The following is a 19,992-nucleotide window of genomic DNA, read 5'->3' as shown; positions in this document are numbered from 1 at the left end:
AGCCCATCGCCAACCTCATGACCCCACGAGACACTGTTGGGACCCTCTCCTTCATCTTCACTCTTCATCCTCATTCTTACGGATGTTTGTCAAGGAAGCTCCCTCGGTCTTTTCCTTGTGAGGTCTCGGTGCCTGGTGACAATGCGCCAGCAGCACCGTGGAAACAGCAAAGAGGCTAGTGTGGGGTGTGTGTTGTCATGGTGACGGGAGGTAGCGCTGTCTGATAAGTGGTCCGGAGTGTGACGTCCTGCTTGACTACTTCTTAGCTGATCCTGGGCAAGTAGCTCCCCTCCCTGGGTGTGAGTTTCTTCATCTGCAAGACGGGGCTAAGGAGGATACTGGCCTCATAGAATGGTTGTGAGAATTAAATGACCGTGCGTCAGAGTAAGGGCCAGATACATGGATGCTGCTGGTGTTTATTATTCAGTTGGATGCCTCCGTATTTGGGTCCATTTCAGTGAATGTCCACAAATGCAGAAATCCCAGGCCATCTAGGGCAGTGTCTCTCATACTGGTTTGTTTGTTTTGTTTTTTTGCGGTACGCCGGCCTCTCACTGTTGTGGCCTCTCCCGTTGCCGAGCTCAGCGGCCATGGCTCACGGGCCCAGCCGCTCCGCGGCATGTGGGATCCTCCCAGACCGGGGCACAAACCCGTGTCCCCTGCATCGGCAGGCGGACTCTCAACCACTGCACCACCAGGGAAGCCCCTCTCATACTGTTTTGACCCAGTAAGAAATACATTTACCTCATGACCCAGAGTTCACAGGCACACGTGCAGACACACACACACGCAGACACACAGAGACACCAAGCCTTTATAAAACAATGCTCCTCCCCTTACCTCTGATATTTTCTATTCATTCTATTCCATTTCATTAAAGAAATGCTGGCTGCAACCCATTAAGTTAATCTCACAGTTCTCAGTCACAAACCAGAGGTCCAGGAGGAAGGTGAAATATTTGAAGACAAAAAAGGAGTTTAGATCATCACTGGGTTAATAGATAAGGTGACAGAGGATGAGAGAGGGAACCCAGAAGCATAGCTTAAGAGTAGAGAAGTTTCATCGGGTCCATTTCTGAAGAAGTTTCATCGGGTCCATTTCTGAAGGGAAAACACTGTATACTGACACTGAAATATATACATTCTAGGATTCTCTGAATCTCTGTTTCCATTCATCATTCAATCAATAAGTCACCGTTTTCACTAGGTGACTGCTCTGGGCTCCACCCCGTGCTGGGCAGTGGTGGGGACATGGTGTGCTGGAGACAGTCCCTGGCCCTGTCCTTACGGGGCTCCCAATCCAGTAGGGGAGACAGACTGTCAGTGACGGCCCAGAGGGTTCAGAGCTGGGTGAAGGAGTCACAGGCAGAGTGGTCCGGGCTGGGATGGGAAGCAGAGAAGCCTGGGAGAGCCAGAGAAGGCGCCTGCTCCAGATTCGGGGTGTCAGGGAAAGCTGCCTGGAGGAGGGGAGGTGTAACTTGGCATCTGATGAAGTCGGGCCAAGGACTAGGCAGGTAGCCTTATACCACCCTCTCTTGGACGCCCCCTGGCCCGTGCCCAACCCGGGATCTGCCCCTTTTCCTGGTCCAGGTTACCAGCCCTGCGATCCGCAGGTCATCTGCAACCGCGTGAACCACGTGCACGGCTGTCTGGCGGAGCTGCAGGAGCAGGCGGCTGGGCGGCGCGCGGAACTGGAGGCCTCGCGCAGCCTGTGGGCGCTGCTGCAGGAGCTGGAGGAGGCCGAGAGCTGGGCCCGCGACAAGGAGCGCCTCCTAGAGGCGGCGGGCGGCGGCGGCGCGGCGGGAGCGGCGGACGGCGCCCACGACCTGTACAGCACCGCGCGCCTCCTGGCTCAGCACAAGATCCTGCAGGGCGAGGTGGGCGGGCGGCGGGTGCTGCTGCAGCAGGCCCTGCGGCGCGGCGAGGAGCTGGCCGCGGCCGGTGGTACCGTGGGCCCGGGCGCCGAGACGGTGCACCAGGCGGGCCTGGCGGAGCGCGCGGCGAGCGCGCGGCGGCGCTGGCAGCGGCTGGAAGAGGCGGCGGCGCGGCGCGAGCGGCGTCTGCAGGAGGCGCGGGCGCTGCACCAGTTCGGTGCTGACCTCGACGGGCTCCTGGACTGGCTCCGCGACGCCTACCGCCTAGCAGCCGCGGGCGACTTCGGCCACGACGAAGCATCCAGCCGCCGCCTGGCCCGCCAGCACCGCGCGCTCACCGGGGAGGTGGAGGCGCATCGCGGGCCCGTGGGCGGCCTGCGGCGTCAGCTGGCGACACTGGGGGGCGCCAGCGGCGCCGGGCCACTGGTGGTGGCACTGCAGGTGCGCGTGGTGGAGGCCGAGCAGCTGTTCTCCGAGGTGACCGAGGTGGCTGCTCTGCGGCGCCAGTGGCTGCGGGATGCCCTCGCTGTCTACCGCATGTTCGGCGAGGTGCACGCGTGCGAGCTGTGGATCGGTGAGAAGGAACAGTGGCTGCTCGCCATGCGTGTGCCCGATTCACTCGACGACGTCGAGGTGGTGCAGCACCGGTGAGCGCGCACTGGTGGGATTCCCCGGTCCCCTTTCTCACGCACACAGTCTCACCTTCCTTGGTTCAACAGTTCCCGTGTCCACTCACCAGGAACCGGGGGTTCCAGTAAAATGGGAATGATATTAGCCCCAACCTCACAGGCTACTGGAGAACAATAAATGACTTAGTATGTGCAAACTACTTAGCAAATGCCTGGGTCCAGGGAGCATTCCATGAGTGGCTGCTATTATTACTATGAGGCTTACAGTCACCTGGCACGAAATTAACCTGAGCTCCTCCAGGGGTGTCCCAGCCTGACCCCTCTCCCTGTGACTCCTACTGCCCTTGCATAGATGTTACCTCCCTAGCTATAAAATTGTTCTGACCCTTGTCACTTTCTCTTCCCTCACCCCACTTCACATTTCTTCACAGCGGTTACCACCATGTGACACATTAGATACTGATTTGTCTGTTGGCAGATTTAGAAATGGGTTGTTAAAATAGTGGATGAACCCTCTGCACCTCTCTCTCTGAGCATGTTCATCCATCCACTCATTCAGTGGGTACTTACTGAGCTCCTGCCCTGTTCCAGGTCTTGGGCTGAGCATTCCTGGAAACACAGGTCTGGTCCCTGCTGTTACTGTGCCCACAGTTACCCAAGCCACAGCCTTGGGCATTGTTTTAAACAATGGAGGACCATGGCCAGCTTAAAACAGATTTCCCTGGCTGCCATGTGGAGGGTAGGTTGGAGGGTGTGAGAGTGGTGGCTGGGAGCCCAGAGAGGCAGCTGGGGTGAGGATTCAGGTAGGAGAGGACAGGACTGGACCAGGGCTGGAGCCCAAGTAGACAGGCCATGGGGGCAGACAGGCTTGGGGGGAGTGTCCAAAACAGAGCCCAGGGAATGGGGTCGGGGGCTGTCCCTGAGATGGAGACCCAGAGGAAGAACAAATTGGGGGAGATGCTGAAGCTAGTTTGAGTACAGTGAGGACCCTGGGGGAGATGCACAGCAGGCTTTAATGTTGGAAACAGGTTCAAAAGGAATGAGGTTGAAGCTGGAGACAGATGTGTGAGTGACGGGTTCAGGGGCAAGGACTGTGGGAGTGGGTGAGATGGGCCAGGCAGGATGTGAGGGAAAGCTCAGAGGGCCCAGGACAGAGCCCTGAGGAATCTAACATGTAAGTGGCAGGTAGAAGAAGAGAAGCCAGCAAAGGAGCCTAAGGAGGTGAGGTTGGAGAGTTAAGAGAAGAAGCAGGGGAAGGCATCTTCCCAAAACCCAGTGAACAGGCCCCCAGGGCCCAGGCCTCTCTGAGCACGTCCATCCTTCTCCCGCAGATTTGAGAGTCTGGACCAGGAGATGAGCAGTCTCATGGGCCGTGTCCTGGATGTGAACCGCACAGTTCAGGAACTGGTGGAAGGAGGCCACCCCAGCTCAGAGGAGGTGCGCTGCTGCCAGGACCACCTCAACAGCAGGTAGGTGAGGCCTGGGGCTGGAAGTTCCTCTAGGTATCCCACACCAGTTCTTCCCATCATTCTTTTCCTCATTCACCAACTGTAGAAGTCAAGAACGTGCACTTTCAAATCCCCGAGATGGTAAGGGCCACCTAGTAAATTAGCAAAATCTTGAAAACAATTAAAATACCCAGTGCTAGTGGTGATGTGGTAAAATGAGGACACAATACATTTTAATGGGGTATTAACTTACTTGTTCAGGAATGATTTATTGAGTATCCACTGTCTGCTAGGAAATTTTCCAAGTACTTTTGTTTTATCTCCCCATATCCCAATTTCTATGGTAAAGTTTCCAGAATTCAGAACTCTTTAAGAATAGCAACAAATTAAATCTTTCCCGCTAGAACACTGCCAGTAGTTCTTGCAAAGTAGGGTTTATGGATAAAGACACAGATCCAGAGAGGTGAAATCCTTATTCAAGCTTACTCAGTCTAGTAAGTAGGAGTCAAACCCAGTTCTGCCTGAATCCAGAACTGGGGCTCTTGATCATATTTCTTTATTCAGTCTTCCCAGCAATTCTGTGGGGTGTAAATTACCCACGTGAGAGAGGAGGAAATGGGGGCTCAGAGAGGTGAAGGTGGCCTGAGGTCACATGGCAAGTTATGGGGATCAAGCCTGGATTTGTCTGACTCCAAAGATTGTGCCCTTCACTGCTGTGCTGGAAGATCCCAATATCCAGTGATTTCCAAGTCTCTGTAGACTCAACAATCCCAGGGCACCAGGGCCTAAAAAGATAATGACAGCAATAGTGATTTACGGCGTTTAGTGAGATGATGTGCTAAGTGCTTTAGCCACATGAACTCATTAAAAACACCCAATGAAGTGGACATAATTATCCCCATTCTCCAAATAAGGAAACAGGATCAGAGATGGAAACGATTTGCCCAAGTTCACATGGCAAATCTGGCCAGAGCAGAACTTGAACTTAAGTCCTTCTGATTTCAGAGTCCTAATTTCTGCCCTTATGCTGTGTCCATTCTAGAGGTGACAGAGAGTTCACAAATAGACTAATACATGAACAAGATATTTAGAGAGTTTTAAGGATTTATGCAGGAAATAGAGTGACCTGGTAGGGCATAACTGGAGCTTGGGGGTGATTTTAGATCTTGTGGTCAGCCATAACATTTTGAGCTGGCCCCTCGAAGGAGATGAGAAGGCAGCCAAGGAAGGTCCCCCCCATCAGGTGGGTCCTCCAGGTGAGGGACCCGGGGGGCTCCGGGTGGACCTGGGGGAAGCCCTTTTGCTTCAGCTTCCCTGAGAAGGGAGGGCAGCCTGCTTTGGGGCCACTTCCCTGGGGGCTGGCTGAGGAAAGGATTTCAATGGTGAGGGCAGAGGTTTAAAAAAAGGGGTGGGGGGGAACAAGAAGGATCCATCCACAGGAAGAGTACATATGGGGGAGGGGAGGGAGGGTACAGAGCATTCCAGGCAGGGAGCACAGCCAAGGCAAAGGCCCTGATATGGTCTTTGGGACCATATCAAGTCCCCATATCAATAGTGGGGACTATTATCCCCACTCAATAATAGTAGCTAATAGGTACTGTTTTGAGCACTTCACAAACCATAACTCATTTGACTCTCACAACACCCCTATGAGGTAGGTTCTGTGCTATGTCCATTTTACTGGCGGGGAAACTGAGGCACAGAGGTGGTTACTAACCGAAGGGTACATAGCTCAGATTTGACTTTGAGCCTGACACAGCCAGGCAGTCTGGCTCGGATTCTGTGCTTATAAACTGGACCATACACTGCCTATGAAAGGAGACTGAGGCCCAGAGAACTATCATCTCTTGCCTGAAGGCACAGGGCAATGCGTAATTTTCCCCATTTATTTATTTTGGAATAAAACAGGTTTGCCTTAGCACCTGGCTTATAGTACATGCTCAGTAACTATTCATTGCATCCAACGTATTATCTGATGTCATAAGCCAGCAGTTCCCACACTCTTTGGTTTCAGAACACTTTGCACTCTTAGAAACTATTAAGGACCCCAAAGAGCTTGTTTTAGTGGGTTATAGCTATCAATATTTACTATATTAGAAATTAATACTGAGTAATTTAAAAATATTACGTCGTTAAAAATAATAATAAACTTAGTCTGTTAACATAGCTAACATGTTTTAATGAAAAAAAAAACCTTTCAAAACAAAAAGAATGTAGCGAGAAGGATGGCGTTGTTCTGCGTTTTTGCACATCTGTTCAATGTCTGGCTTAAGAGAAGGCAGCTGAGTTCTCAGGTCTGCTTCTGCACTCAGTCTCTGTCCTGCAGCCTCTGGAAAACTCCACTGTACACTCGGGACAGAACGAAAGTGAAAAGGCAAATAGCATCTTAGAGTTTTGATGAAGATAGTTTTGCCCTTGCTTAGATTACATTTTGAGAACCGCTGATCTAAGCAAATGTACCTGGCAGAGTCCATTTTACACAGACAGAAACTGGGGCTCGGTGAGATAAGGTGACATTCTAAGGTCACACAGTGGCTGGGTTCTACCTAGGGTCGATGGGCCCTCCACACCCAAGAGGGGTCTCCGTCCTCCTTAAGCCGCCCTGCTTCCCCTGGGCAGGTGGAACCGCATCGTGGAGCTGGCGGAACAACGCAAAGAGGAGGTGAACGCCGTGCTGCTGGTGGAGAACCACCTGCTGGAGGTGGCGGAGGTGCGCGCCCAGGTGCGCGAGAAGCGGAGGGCTGTGGAGAGCGCGCCCCGCGCGGGCGGCGCCTTGCAGTGGCGCCTCAGCGGCCTGGAGGCTGCTCTGCAAGCGCTAGAGCCGCGCCAGGCGGCCCTCCAGGAGGAGGCGGCCCTGCTGGCTGTGCGCTTCCCGGCTCAGGCTGCGCGGCTGCATCAGGGTGCCGAGGAACTGGGCGCCGAGTGGGGCGCGTTGGCTAGCGCAGCTCAGGCCTGTGGCGAGGCGGTGGCGGCGGCCGGGCGCCTACAGCGCTTCCTGCATGATCTGGACGCTTTTCTGGACTGGCTGGTGCGCGCCCAGGAGACGGCGGGCGGCGGCGAGGGGCCCCTGCCCGGCAGCCTGGAAGAGGCGGACGCGCTGCTGGCGCGCCACGCCGCCCTCAAGGAGGAAGTGGACCAGCGCGAGGAGGACTACGCGCGCATCGTGGCGGCCAGCGAGGCACTGCTGGCGGGCGACGGCACCGAGCTGGGTCCGGGCCTGGCACTCGACGAGTGGCTGCCGCACCTCGAACTTGGTTGGCACAAGCTGCTTGGCTTGTGGGAGGCGCGCAGGGAGGCGCTGGTCCAGGCGCACGTCTACCAGCTCTTTCTGCGCGACCTACGCCAGGCGCGGGCGGTGCTGCGCAACCAGGTGCCCGCTTCCGGGTTGACGAGGGCGGGGGTCTGAGGCCGCGGGGGATTTCGGGGACAAGGAAATGTATGGAGGAGTGTGTTTGCGGGGACCACTGGCTTCGTGGCTTATTTGCTGTCAGCGGCGGTGTGTGTGTGTGGGGGGGGCAGGTATCTGGTACGGATGGCTGGGTTTGTGGAGCATCCGGTGTGAACATGCGTGGGTGGGTGTGTAACAGAATTTGAGGATTATGATGTGTGGGGTGGCGTCTTATTTTAGGTGATTAACAGTTTGTGGGCTATTCTGAGTAAGTAATGCATTTGGGTGTTCATTGGAGTGGCTTCTTGGGTTTGTGGATTGTCTGGAAGGAAATAAGAGTATGAGGTTGATTGGTGATGGTCAATGGGGTTTAAAGAAGATCTTGGGGTGGATAACAGAGGATGAAGACTATGGTAGAGGGAATTCAGGCTGAGAGATTATTGGGGTCAGTAAATGATGGTGGATTAAGTGGTTTTGGGGGCCTAAATTAGCAGATTATCTTCTTATTGCGAATGGCAATTTGCAGATTCTCTGGAGAGGGTAACTGCCTTTATGGCTTGAGGAATCAAGTGCTGTGGTTATCTGGGAACAGCTAATCCATTTGGGGGAACTTTCCGGGATGGGAACCAAATTTGAGGATTTGGACAAGATGGAACACCCAGTTTTCAGATTGTCCAAGAGTAGGTACCAGCTTTTAGGGATCATTTTATTTATTTATTTGGCTGCATCGGGTCTTAGTTGTGGCCCGCGGCATGCGGGACTTTTCGTTGTGGCGTGGGCTTCTCTCTAGTTGTGGCGCGCGGGTTCCAGAGCGCGTGGGCTCTGTAGTTTGCGGCACACGGTCTCTCTAGTTGAGGCGCGCGAGCTCAGCAGTTGTGGCACGCGGGCTTAGTTGCCCCATGGCATGTGGGATCCCAGTTCCTTGAGCAGGGATCGAACCTGTGTCCCCTGCATTGTAAGGTGGATTCTTTACCACTGGGCCACCAGGGAAGTCCCTAGGGGTCATTTTAGAAAGCATGACTACCTGTGCCGGTTATCTAGAGAAAGCTGACCCAGTTAGAGGATTACCTGGAGAAACAGACAGGGGGCCCCTGGAATCATGAGGTTACTAGACATTGGAGCTGAGGTGGCCTTGAGAGACCCTTTCTGATCCACCCATTTTACCAGTTAGAAAACTAACCCCAGAGAGGGAAAGAACTTCCTTGAAGTCACACAGGACCCAGGTCAGTCTTCATCAATTAACCAATATTTACTGAGTGCCTCCTCTGTGCCAGGCACTGTTCTGCGGCTGAGCACAGAGGAAACAAAACACAAAATCCCACCCTCGTGTGGCTGGCGTTCTAGTGTGTGTGTATATATGTGGGGGAGGAGATGATGAACAAGTAATAGCATATACAATATCATGTCAGGTATATGCTATGAAAAATAATAAAGCAAGATAAAGGGATATGGCTGGGGGAGGAGGATGCTATTTTAAACAGATGGTCAGAGACCTGAAGAAAGTGAAAGAGCCAGCCATGGGGCTATCTGGAGGGACCAGCATGGGAAAAGGATCTGAAGTGGGACCATGCCTGGCGTGTTCAATGCTAGAACAGTGAGCAGGGGAGAGGAAAGTGGTGGCAAGGCAGGCTGGCAGCCTCTCCCTGGTCCTGGAATGAAGCAGGGCTAAACGGAGCATTACCCCTCCCCCACTCCAGGAGATGGCACTGTCGGGTCTGGACCTGCCGGGCACCGTGGAGTCGGTGGAGGAGGCACTGAAACGGCACCGGGATTTTCTCACCACGATGGAGCTGAACCAGCAGAAGATGCAGGTGGCTGTGCAGGCTGCTGAGAGCCTGCTGAGACAGGGCAACGCCTACGGGGAGCAGGCCCAGGAGGCCGTGACTCGGCTGCTGGAGAAGTAGGTCCCTCAGACCCCAGGGGCACAGGGGGTGGGATCTCAGCACAGGGGAGGGGCAAGGAGGCCAGAATTCCCTTTCTTTCCATCACATTTCTGCTCTTCTGTCTCTCTCTCTCTTTTTTTTTTTTTCTTGGCCGTGCCAATCGGCTTGCGGGATCTTAGTTCCCCAACCAGAGATCGAACCCATGCCCCCTGCAATGGAAGCATGGAGTCCTAACCACTGGACCTCCAGGGAATTCCCTCTCTGTGTCTTTGATTTCTATTTAATTCCATATTGCTTTAGATTCGATTTAAACTGATGATCTGTGAAAAGGTAACTTGTGGTCGATAACCCAAAAGCTGCAAAAATGAAAAGTTTCTCTCCCAAGCCTGCCCTCAGCCTGGGATAGCCGGACTGGTTGTTAAAATGTTAACATCTACTGTGTGCCAGGTACTATTCTAAGCCCTGAACAAAACAGCAACCCCGCCCCGCCGCAAAAAAATACAAAACAAACCCCAGCCCTCAAGCAGAGTCCTTTAGAGGATTCCCTTCAGCCCCACTTCTTTCTGTCCGTCATTGTTGCTGTTTCTGCCCGTCCTGGTGACCCCAGCTTTCTCCTCTCTGGCATGAGCGAGGCAGGAAGAGAGCCCAACGCTGCTCCATCTTCTGTCTCCTGATGGAAATCATACCCAGTCCCTCCACCACCGTCCACAGCCCCGAGGCCCCAGCCCCTTGGCTTTTCAGTCTCTGGTGTCTTTTTTCCCTAAATTAATTTGGGACAAGGTTGGAGTTTCCTAAAGGAAAACTTTTATGGAGATTCTCATCCTGAGGATGCAAATTCATGATCCAGCATCCTCCGCTCCAGGCCTGGCCCCTTCCTTCTTTTACCCAGCATTTCTTGAGTGTCTGCTGTCTGCCGGGCTCTGCAGAATGGGGAGGAGGAGCCTGGAGGGCTGTTCTTCTGAGTCATGCTTTCATTCCTTTGCAGTCATTAATGGCTCCTTTCATTCTATTGTTTATTCATTTATTCTTTTAAAAAATTTATTTGGCTGTGCCAGGGGTCGTAGTTGCAGCACGTGGGAGCTTCGTTGCCGCATGCGGGATCTTTAGTTGCAGCATGTGGGATCTTTAGTTGCAGCATGCGGGGTCTAGTTCCCTGACCAAGGATCGAACCCGGGCCCCCCTGCATTGGGAGCACAGAGTCTTAGCCACTGGACCACCAGGGAAGTCCCTATTCATTTATTCTTCAGCCAGTTAAACAAGTACTGAGTCCACGCTGTGTTCCAGGCCCTGTGTGGGGCAATGCTGGGCATGCAGCGGTGACCAGGACAGAACACGATTCCTGCCCTCATTAGAGCTCTCATGCTGTCTGACAAGGATGGCCCAGAATGGTCAGGGCCAGGATGGGAGAGATGCAGGGGGCCATGGGAGCCCTGGGGTCAAAGAGGACCAGGTCCTAGTCCCAGCTCTGCCTCTCAACCTGTAGATTCAGAGCAAGTCACTTCTCTCTCCACGAGCCTCACCTCGCCTGGAACCTGGCCCAGCCCTGCGTGCAGGGCGCTCTTGCATCTTGTCTGCATTTGGCACATGAGGCTCAGAGAGGGGAACAGACTTGCCAGAGGTCACAGCTCTTTTCTCACCCTCCCAGAAACAAGGGATTTTCCTCATCCCTAGGACTGATGCTTGACAAGTTGGCTGCTGAAGGCCTGGAGGGATTGAGTCTGGTTCAATTTCAGAGGCATTTCCTATTTCCTGGTTCCTGAGCTGAGTCTTGGCAGGACGGAGTACATATTTTGCTTGTCTCTGGCCCTTCCATCCAGCTCTGCCCTTGGTTCTCTCCGTAACTCTCTCCCACACACTCCATCTCTTTGCCTCCATCTCCCTGTACAACTAGGTATCTCTGTTTCCTTGTCTGTCTCTCCTTGTTTTTTCTACCTATACCTGCATCTCTCTGTCTTTTTTTCTGCCTCTCTGTCTCTCTTGCTTTCTTTCATTCATAAAATATGTGTTGAGTACCTACTGTGTGCCAGCTCCTTTTTCTAGGCATTGGGGATACAGGTGTGAGCAAAACAGACAAAAAATTCCTGCCCTCATGGAATGACATCCTGGGGGGGAGACAGACAAGAGAAATATGTAACATATACAGTGTGTTAGATAGTGTTAAGTGCAAAGGAGAAAGTTAAAGAAGGAAAGAAAGCCAGAAAGTGTTGGGGAGTGATCAGCGGGGGTCTCGCTAAGAACGTGACATTTGAGTACACTTTGGGGGGAAGACCGTTCCAGGAAGAGGAAACAGCCAGTGCCAAGGCCCTGAGCTGGGAGTTGCTTGTTCAAGGCACAGCAAAGAGGGACCCCCTCAGCCGCCTCCACCAGGCCTCTTGGGCACTTTGCCCTGCACTGTGGGCAGGAGGCCAGACTTTCTGGGGCTGTGGTGCTTGCTGGCTCCAGGGTGGTCGGGCCTGGGTCCAGCCCAGCCAGTTCACTTAGGCCAAGGGCCCGCCCCTCCTTGCCTCCGTGTGGCTCCAGCTGCATCTATCCATGCCCTGCTCTCATCCCTCTCTCCAACTCTGTTGCAGCCTTCTGTCTGTCTGGCTGTGTCTTTTACTGGGGGCATCTGGCCACTTCTCTTCCTGTCCCTTTTTGGGCTGTCCCTCCCCTGACCCTCTCTGTCACTTTCCTTCCCTCTGCTTTCTGTCTACTGCTCTCCTCTCTGTCTCTCTATCTCTCTCTCTGTCTCTGGCACTACGCTTGCTTCATTTCTTCCCTCGTGTTTTCCTATTTTCTCTATCTCTGGGTCTCTTTCTTTTTCTGTCTCTCGTCCAAGTCTCTGTCAATCATTCCCTCTTGAAGTCTTTGTTTCTCTTTATCTCTGGTCTTGTGCCTGTATGTGTTCCTGTTTATCTCTCTAAGCCTTTGCATACCCCCCACCCCCGTCAATCTATCTCTCCCTCCTGATCTCTCTTTCTCCCTAGGTGTCTCTCATACTCTAAGTTTTTCTCCCTCTCGGTATCTCTTACTCTGTAGGTCTGTTATCTCTCTCTATGGGATTGTGTCTCTCTAAGGGTATTTCTTTCTTTTCAGATATCTGTCTGTCTCTGTCCCTCTCTCTCCCATTCTCTCCCCCCACCCCGCCGCCTTCCTCTCCCTCCCTCCTCTCTCTTCCTCCCCCAGCTCTGTCCCTGGCTCTGCCCCCACTGATGTTTCTTTGCCTTTACTCCCATCCCTGCCTTGCTCTCTCCTCTTCCTCGCTTGTACATATGCCCCAGGTTCCTAGCCCTGCCAAGCCTGACGCCCTCACAGCCCTACTGCCAGCGCCCCCAGACACAGGCTTCCCCCAATTCCTATCTCCCCACCCCCAGGAGCCAAGAAAACCAACTACGGGCCCAGCAATGGATGCAGAAGCTACACGACCAACTTGGGCTGCAGCACTTCCTCCGAGACTGCCACGAGGTAGGAACTTCAGCTGTGCTGGGGCACAGGGACTTCCTTCCTAGGCAGGGAAGTGCTCCAGCACCGAGGCGCAGTGGGGGAGGGGGCGCCCCGTCTAAGTGGGTCGCGGAGCGAAGTTCACCTCGCGCCGCCAGGAGGCGTGCGGATCCTGGCCTCAGTGCGCATGCTCCTCAAGTCTCCTCCACCCACGCGCTGGGGAAGGAGGGAGGGGCCTTGGGTGCCCCTGGCAACGGCGCGCGTCCGCGTCCACAGGTCCCGCGGGGACGCGTGCTGATCTCGCCTTTCCCCGCCGGAGGTTCGTGAGAAGCTCTCTGATGGGGAGAGAGGGACGGGAGACAGGAGAGGGGTCGCGGGGGAGCCGTGGGTGGACCAGAAGCCCAGAGCGCAGCTTCGGTCAGAGACAGTCCCCGACCAAGCCTTCGCCCCTTTAACAGTGTCCAGGTATCAAGCTCTGCCCCTTTAGAGATGAACTACACAACCGTTAGGATCAACCCAAATCAGAGGTGGTCCAGGTCCCCTTCTCCATTAGAGACAGCCCAGGAGATATGCTGCCTTTCTCTCCTTACCCTGCATTCCATAGAAACTATCCTGGGCCCTGACCACATAAGAGATGGCCCCATGAGAGACGGCCCAGTAAACATTTTCCTAAACCCAAACAGAGATGGTCCTGGTCTCATCTATCTACCTGACTCAGGATAATTAGTACCCCCTCCGCGATGATACAGTACTTAAGTTTCCCCCAACCAAAGATGGTTCAGGAACCAGGTCCGAATCTCCCCAATTAGAGATGATTTGATTCCCCCCATGGTGAACCCCCATGTTCTCCCCACACATGAAATGGATAAGGGCTTCCATATACCCCCTCCCAACTCAAGTCCATTAGAGATGGGTCTGGGACTCGAGCCCACTAGAGATGAGTTCAAGAACCCCCTGTCCCCCTTCTTCCCACTGGAGATTATTCTGGACTGAAGTCTTATAAGAGATATTTCCGGCTCCCTCCCATATTTTTTACCCCTGTATAGCTGAGGTAGCCAGGAATCTGAGCCCTTTCCCACCCCACCTCACCCCCTCACATAGTTGACGTAGCCCAGGCCCCAGCCTACCACCTCTCCCCCCCCGCCGTTTGATTTGGCCCAGGAGCCCCTTCCCCCTCTCGTTAGATTCTTCTGGACCAAGCAACAATCATCTGAGATGGCGCAGGAACACCCCCCTCCCCAAGCTTTAGGGAGGGTGATGATTTCTCCTCTACGCGCATCTGGGGCCCGGCAGAGAGGCGGGCACGTAGGCAGGTAGGGGGCGCGCGCGGGCGGGCGCGCTGCCGCTGCGCGGTGGCGGGGGAGGGGGCGCGCGTCCGCCGGAGACTCAGCCGTCACCACCGCTGCCGCCGCCGTCGCGGTAGAGGGGCGAGAGCCCGCCCGCCCGCTGCAGGGACCGCCCGCCAACGCCTCCGCCACTTCAGGTCTCGGGGGCGCCCAGGGGAGGGGGCTGACGCGCACCCCCGCCGAGGCGGGCGGGGGAGGGGGCTTGGGCGCGTGCTCGCCCGCCCGCCGCGGGAGGGAGGGGCGCCGGCGGCGCGGGGGCGGGTCGGTAAGGCGCAGGGACCCCAGCCCTGGGGAGGGGCCCAGATGCCGGGAGCTGTCCGCGGTGCTGCTGCGGGCCAGACTGAGGGCCCAGGTCCCAAGGGAGAGTAGCGGAAAGGGAGGACTTCTAAGGCTACTCCTGGGGTAGTGTGGATTTGCCCTGGGGGCTAAGGGGGTCCCAACCTCTCTAGGGGCCTCTCCTCTGGGTAATGGGGCCTCTGAGATTTGCCCTGGGGTTGGGGGACTCTCAGCCTTTGGAGAGATTCTTCCCTGGTTCTTGCAGAATCTGTTAGCCTTAGATGATGGGGGCGAATCACTTTTGCGTGGGTCTGCCGTGGGCGATGAGGGTCTTGGACTTGCTCTGGGTTTGGAGGGCTCTGACATTTGGGAGCTTTTTTCCTGGGTTGTTGGGGACTCTGGCTTTGCCCTCAGTGATGGGGGTCAATCACTTTTGGGGGGCTTTACCTTGATGACAGAGTACCTCTCCTTCAGGGGCTTTGCCTTCCCTATGCGCTGTGGCTGCCATTGGCAAACTCTTCCCTGCTTGTCGGGAATCTGATAGCATTGGGGGATTCAGCATTTGACTTGGCTCGTGTGTGTGTCTGTGTATGTATGAGGGAGTATGACGCTGTCCTGGACCCCTGGGGAGCACATGCTCAGGGGACATGGAGTGGGGTTTGGCCGACTGGGAATTTGTCCTTGGCTATGACTGTAAGCCAGAGTCCGTGGTTTTTTGTTGTTTTTTTTTCCAAGAGGGAGGAGGAGGATCTTGTGACTGAGGGGGGAGGAGAAAGGGGAGGAGCAAACTGCCCAGGTGCCAGGTTTGGTCATGAGTGGGGAGGTTCCTGCTTGAGGGACAAGTCTCATTGGGAGGGAGGGGTGGCTCAGAAAGCAGCCCTGTGACTGGGCCTGCTGAGGGTAGTGAGAGGGGCCCACTCCTGTTGCTTGCATTTGGGATGACTGGTTTTGTTGGTGAGTGGGGGGCACTAGAAATAGCTTTAGTTTGGGAGGGGGGGTTGGCTGCGGAGGTTCTATCTGGTCCATGCTGGAGAGCCTGATGCTAGATTTGTAGCATCTCATTTGGGGTAGACTCATTTGGGGAGCCAGAAGGTAGCCCTGATGCTTGCATTTGGGGGGTTGGCTTTGGCTGGGGGCCACAGTGCATCATAGTTTTGGTGAACTGTGGCCTTGGGCTGGATCCTCAAGGCTGGATTTGGGGAGTTCTGTGGGCTCATTAAGGAGGCTGGATCTGGGTTGCAGGGGATGGGTCTACCCCACATTGGAGGGATGGTTTGGAGGGAACTAGACTTGGCCCTAGTTGGGAGGTTTCTTAGGGGTTCATCTGGCTATATTGGGGGTCTGGGACTAGATATGGGGGCTTCACCTGATACCTTTGGGAATGGGTTGGAGATCTTGAATTGGTCCTTATTGGAGGTGGCTGAGACTGAATTGAAGGGTCTAAGTATTGCTGGGGGTGAGGGGTGCAAGACTGAATTGGAAGTGAGCTAAATTAGGTCGGAGGGCTCGTTTTGGAGGGCTGATTTGGCTATGGGTGGGAAGACTGGCCTAGGAACCCTACCTTGGGACTTAGGGCTTATGAGGAGTTGAGAAGAGCTGCCCTGAGGACAGAGGGCTAAGAGATGATGCATTCTGGGGACCCTTTCATCCATCCCCTACTCCCTAGGAAAGGGCTTAAGCTGCACCCCCCTGCCATAAAGGCCTCACTTGCACAGCTTTTTCCATCCCACCCTTCTCTCCTTCCCCAGTCCTAGAAGCCTAGGCCCTGAACCTGGGACATTGTGGAGGGGATGGGGGGGGCGGGGCTATGGCAGGTTGTGGGGAATTGGCTGAGCCCCTCCCCCATCCTGCACAGCTGGATGGCTGGATCCATGAGAAGATGCTGATGGCGCGAGACAGCACGCGGGAAGACGGCCACAAGCTGCATAAGAGATGGCTCCGGCATCAGGCGTTCATGGCAGAGCTGGCTCAGAATAAGGAGTGGCTGGAGAAGATTGAGAGGGTGAGTATGCAGAAGGACCCGCTGCCCATGCCAGGTGCCAGGGGCCTCCAGGGAACCCATGTCTCACCTCCTTCACCCTCCTCTGCCAGCCCGCTCTTCTCATACCCCTGAACTGGTTCAGATAACTCCCACATCTGCTCCTAGTTCTGTGGCCTTGAGTAATTCACGTAACCTCTTTGAGCCTCAGTTTGCCTGTCTGTAAAATGGCCAACATCTCTTCTGAATGGTTGTTAAATATTTCACCCCTTCTTATAATCTCCCCCACCAGGCTTCCCTCCACACCATTTGAAGCATTTAAAATAGAAAGTCAGGTAGTCAGGTTGGGGCAGCCCTGGGAAGCTGGGGTTAAAGTGAACATTGGGTTCCTACAACTGTGGGTTCTCATTCTGTCTATGCTGTTGCCAGCTCTGGGGCCTTGGGGGAATTGTGTTAACTCCTTTGAGCCTCAGTTTTATTGAAGTATAGTTGATTTACAACGTGGTGTTAGTTTCTGGTGTACAGCAAAGTGATTCAGTTGTATATATGTGTATACATATATACGTACATATACATGTATCCATATTATTTTTCATATGGTTTATTACAAGATTTTGAATATAGTTCGTTGTGCTATACAATTGGACCTTGTTGTTTATGCTCTGCTTTAAAATCAGGAAATAAGAAATGTAGGCTCTTGAGTACATAAAGTGCTTAACACAAGGCCAGGCACCTAGGAGCTGTAATTGCTATGGTATTGTTCTTTTTAATACGTAATATGATATATGTGGCTCTAGGCCAACATACATTGGAGCTTGACTTCAGCTTGGAGGGACCCAGGCAGATTTTTGCTCTAAGCATCAACCCCCAAAACTGCCCCTAGACCTGCTGCCCTGGATCCCCCCCACTCTTTTCACTCAAACAGAGGCACCCAGGTGGGTCTTAAACCCTTAAATGGCCACCGATGCCCCATAATGGTGGCACGTGGCAAAGCCACTCTCCTTGACTTGGAGTTTAATGGAGGTTTGTTCTCTCTGTCTCTTTCTTCCATCTCTGTCTCTCGCTCCCCTTCTCTGTCTTGTGGCCCTCTTCCCATGTTTCTAACTTTGTGCACGGCTCTGTATCCATCACTCTATGGCTACCTGTCTCTCTCTGTCTGCTTCTCATGCCTCTGTGTTGTCTGTCTCCCTCCCCACACCTCTGTCTATCTGTCTGTCTCTCCTCATCTCTCTTTCCATGCTTGGTGCTTTCTCTCCAACCACCCGTCATGTCTCTGTCTCTCTGTGTGTCTCCAACTCCTTGATTCTGTCTCTCTCTCCACGTCTCTCCCTATGTTCTGCTGCCCCCATATTTCTCTGTGCCTCCCCACCATCCACTCCCTCCCCCTCATTTCCTGCCTCCCATCGTCTGGGGCAGGAGGGCCAGCAACTGATGCAGGAGAAACCAGAGCTGGCAGCCTCGGTGCGGAAGAAGCTGGGTGAGATCCGGCAGTGCTGGGCGGAGCTGGAGAGCACCACCCAGGCCAAGGCGAGGCAGCTCTTTGAGGCCAGCAAAGCCGACCAGCTGGTGCAGAGCTTCGCTGAGCTGGACAAGAAGCTCCTTCACATGGAAAGCCAGCTGCAAGATGTGGACCCTGGTGGGGACCTGGCCACTGTCAACAGCCAGCTCAAGAAGCTGCAGGTACGGCCTGGGTGACACAGACGGGGGCTTTCTAAACACAGTGGGGCCAGAGTCAGGGTCAGATCCCAGTTGAGGTATTTCAGACAGAGGGGATTTAAGATAGGGATTTATTTCAAATGTGTTAGAAGAGCTGGAAACAGAAGGGGAATACTGAGGCAGTCCAGCTAGTAGCCACTGTTGGAAGCACCCACCACCCCTAGGGAAGGGGGTACAAAGGAGGAGGAAAGATTTAGAGCCAAAAAGCAGTAGGTAGATAACAAGCACACTGAGGGTTTTCCAGGACCCTGACACCTGTTTCCTGGATGGAGAAACCAAGGCCCAGAGGTAGGGGGCTGGCTTTGCATAGAATAGTAACAGCATTCATGGGACTTCCCTGGTGGTCCGATGGTTAAGACTCCACGCTCCCAGTGCAGGGGGCACAAGTTCGATCCCTGGTGGGGGAACTAAGATCCCCATGCCACTCGGGCAGCCAAAATAAATAAATGAATAAAATAACGGCATTCATGGAGTGCTTCCCCCACCAGCCTCTGTGCCGAGTTCTCACTGACCCCTCCCAGCAACGCTAAGAGATTGGTACTGTTATTATCCCCCATTTGACCAACGGGGAAACTGAGGCACGGAAGGTAGAGCGCCTGGCCCAAGGACAGACAGCTAGCCAGTGTCTCCATTACAAAACAGCGGCTCTTAGAGAACAGACACCGTGTCTGCTTTATCTCTGCTCCTAGCCTGGCAGCCTGTGGTGCTTGGTATCTTACTGTTTGATGCGCTGACTGGAGGTGCGAATGTAGGAGTTGCGTCTCACCTCCCAAGGTGTGACAACTCCTGCCTTTACATCCCAGGAACAATGTCTGAGGCTCTGGGAGGTGAACTAACGGCCCAGGGTAGCCAATGGCAGAGCTTGGATTCAAATCCAGGTCCCTCAACTCTTCATCACTCCTGCATAGTTATGCTTCTAAAGTGCTCGACACAGTGTCTGGCCAAAAAAAAAAAAAAAAAAAGTCGACTGATAATAAAAGCACATGACACTAATTAGTATTTATTCAGTTATCTATGCAGCAAATCTTTATTGAGCACCTATGTCAACACGCTAGGCGCTTTTCTGGAATACAGCAGTAAGCAAAACTGACAAAAACTCTTGGCCCCCGTGGGGCTCACATTCTGGTGAGGAAGACGGGCAAAGAAGCAAAGAGCAACAGATCTGAATAGGCTGTCAGGGACGTCATTGCTTTCTGTACCCCAGCGGTTCTCAACTGCCTTGTCTCCAGGATCCCTTTACCTCTTACAAATCACTGAGACCCCAAAGAGCTTGTTTGCGTGTTTAATATTTACTATATTAAAAATGAAAACTGGACATATTTAAACGATCGATTTTGTTTAAAAACAACAACAATAAATCAATCACCTATGAACCCCAAAGCATTCTTTTATGAAGAATAACTATATTTTCCAAAACAACAAAAAAAAATGTAGACAGAAGATTGGCATCGTTTTCAACGTTGCAGCTCCCTTTCATGCCCGGCTTAAAGGAGCACTGGAGGGAATTCCCTGACAGTCCAGTGGTTAGCACAGGTTTGATCCCTGGTCGGGGAACTAAGATCCTGCATGCCACCCGGTGTGGCCAAAAAAAAAAGAGCACTGGCTTCTCACCTCTGCTTCTGCATTCAGTGTCTCTTGCAATAGCACTGGTCATGCGGTCCCTGCAAAACCCTGCTGTGCACCTGGAAGAGAATGAGAGGGATAAAGGCAAATTAACAGCTTAGTATTTTTTTAAACAATGTTGTAACCTTGCAGACCCCTTGAAAAGATCTTGGGAATCCGCAGGAGTACCCGGACCACACTTTGAGAACCGCTGATCTGTGTTCTGTGCCAGCCACTGATAACCTGTCCCTCCTCCCCAGCAGCCCTACGAGGGAAGTGCTGTGGTTTATCCTCACTGGACATGTGAGGAAACCACAGCACAGAAAGAGTCCTGGCTCTCCCAAAGTCACACAGCCACCAAGTGGCCATTCAGGACCACGTTTAGTTCCCATCCACCCTCCTCCCTCGATACTCCCAGACCATAGTGGGGAAC

General features: G+C 53.7%; 1 protein-coding gene across 1 annotated transcript in view; it reads left to right on the top strand.

The window, feature by feature from the left end:
- SPTBN4 (spectrin beta, non-erythrocytic 4) overlaps nt 1–19,992 on the top strand; it is a 70,238-nt gene that overhangs the window by 23,293 nt on the left and 26,953 nt on the right. Inside the window, exons 13-19 of the mRNA XM_022585624.3 lie at nt 1,590–2,520; nt 3,834–3,971; nt 6,570–7,320; nt 9,036–9,238; nt 12,575–12,665; nt 16,119–16,265; nt 17,658–17,921. Of these exons, the coding sequence (XP_022441332.2) occupies nt 1,590–2,520; nt 3,834–3,971; nt 6,570–7,320; nt 9,036–9,238; nt 12,575–12,665; nt 16,119–16,265; nt 17,658–17,921 (2,525 nt within the window). The remainder of the gene's footprint in view (nt 1–1,589; nt 2,521–3,833; nt 3,972–6,569; nt 7,321–9,035; nt 9,239–12,574; nt 12,666–16,118; nt 16,266–17,657; nt 17,922–19,992) is intronic.

The sequence above is a fragment of the Delphinapterus leucas genome, chromosome 20 (assembly GCF_059928025.1).
Source record: "Delphinapterus leucas isolate spDelLeu-1000000601 "Yukka" chromosome 20, BTC_Dleu_Yukka2, whole genome shotgun sequence".
Taxonomy (NCBI): domain Eukaryota; kingdom Metazoa; phylum Chordata; class Mammalia; order Artiodactyla; family Monodontidae; genus Delphinapterus; species Delphinapterus leucas.
Note: the sequence above shows the minus strand (reverse complement) of the source record. Positions and strands in the feature narration are given on the sequence as shown.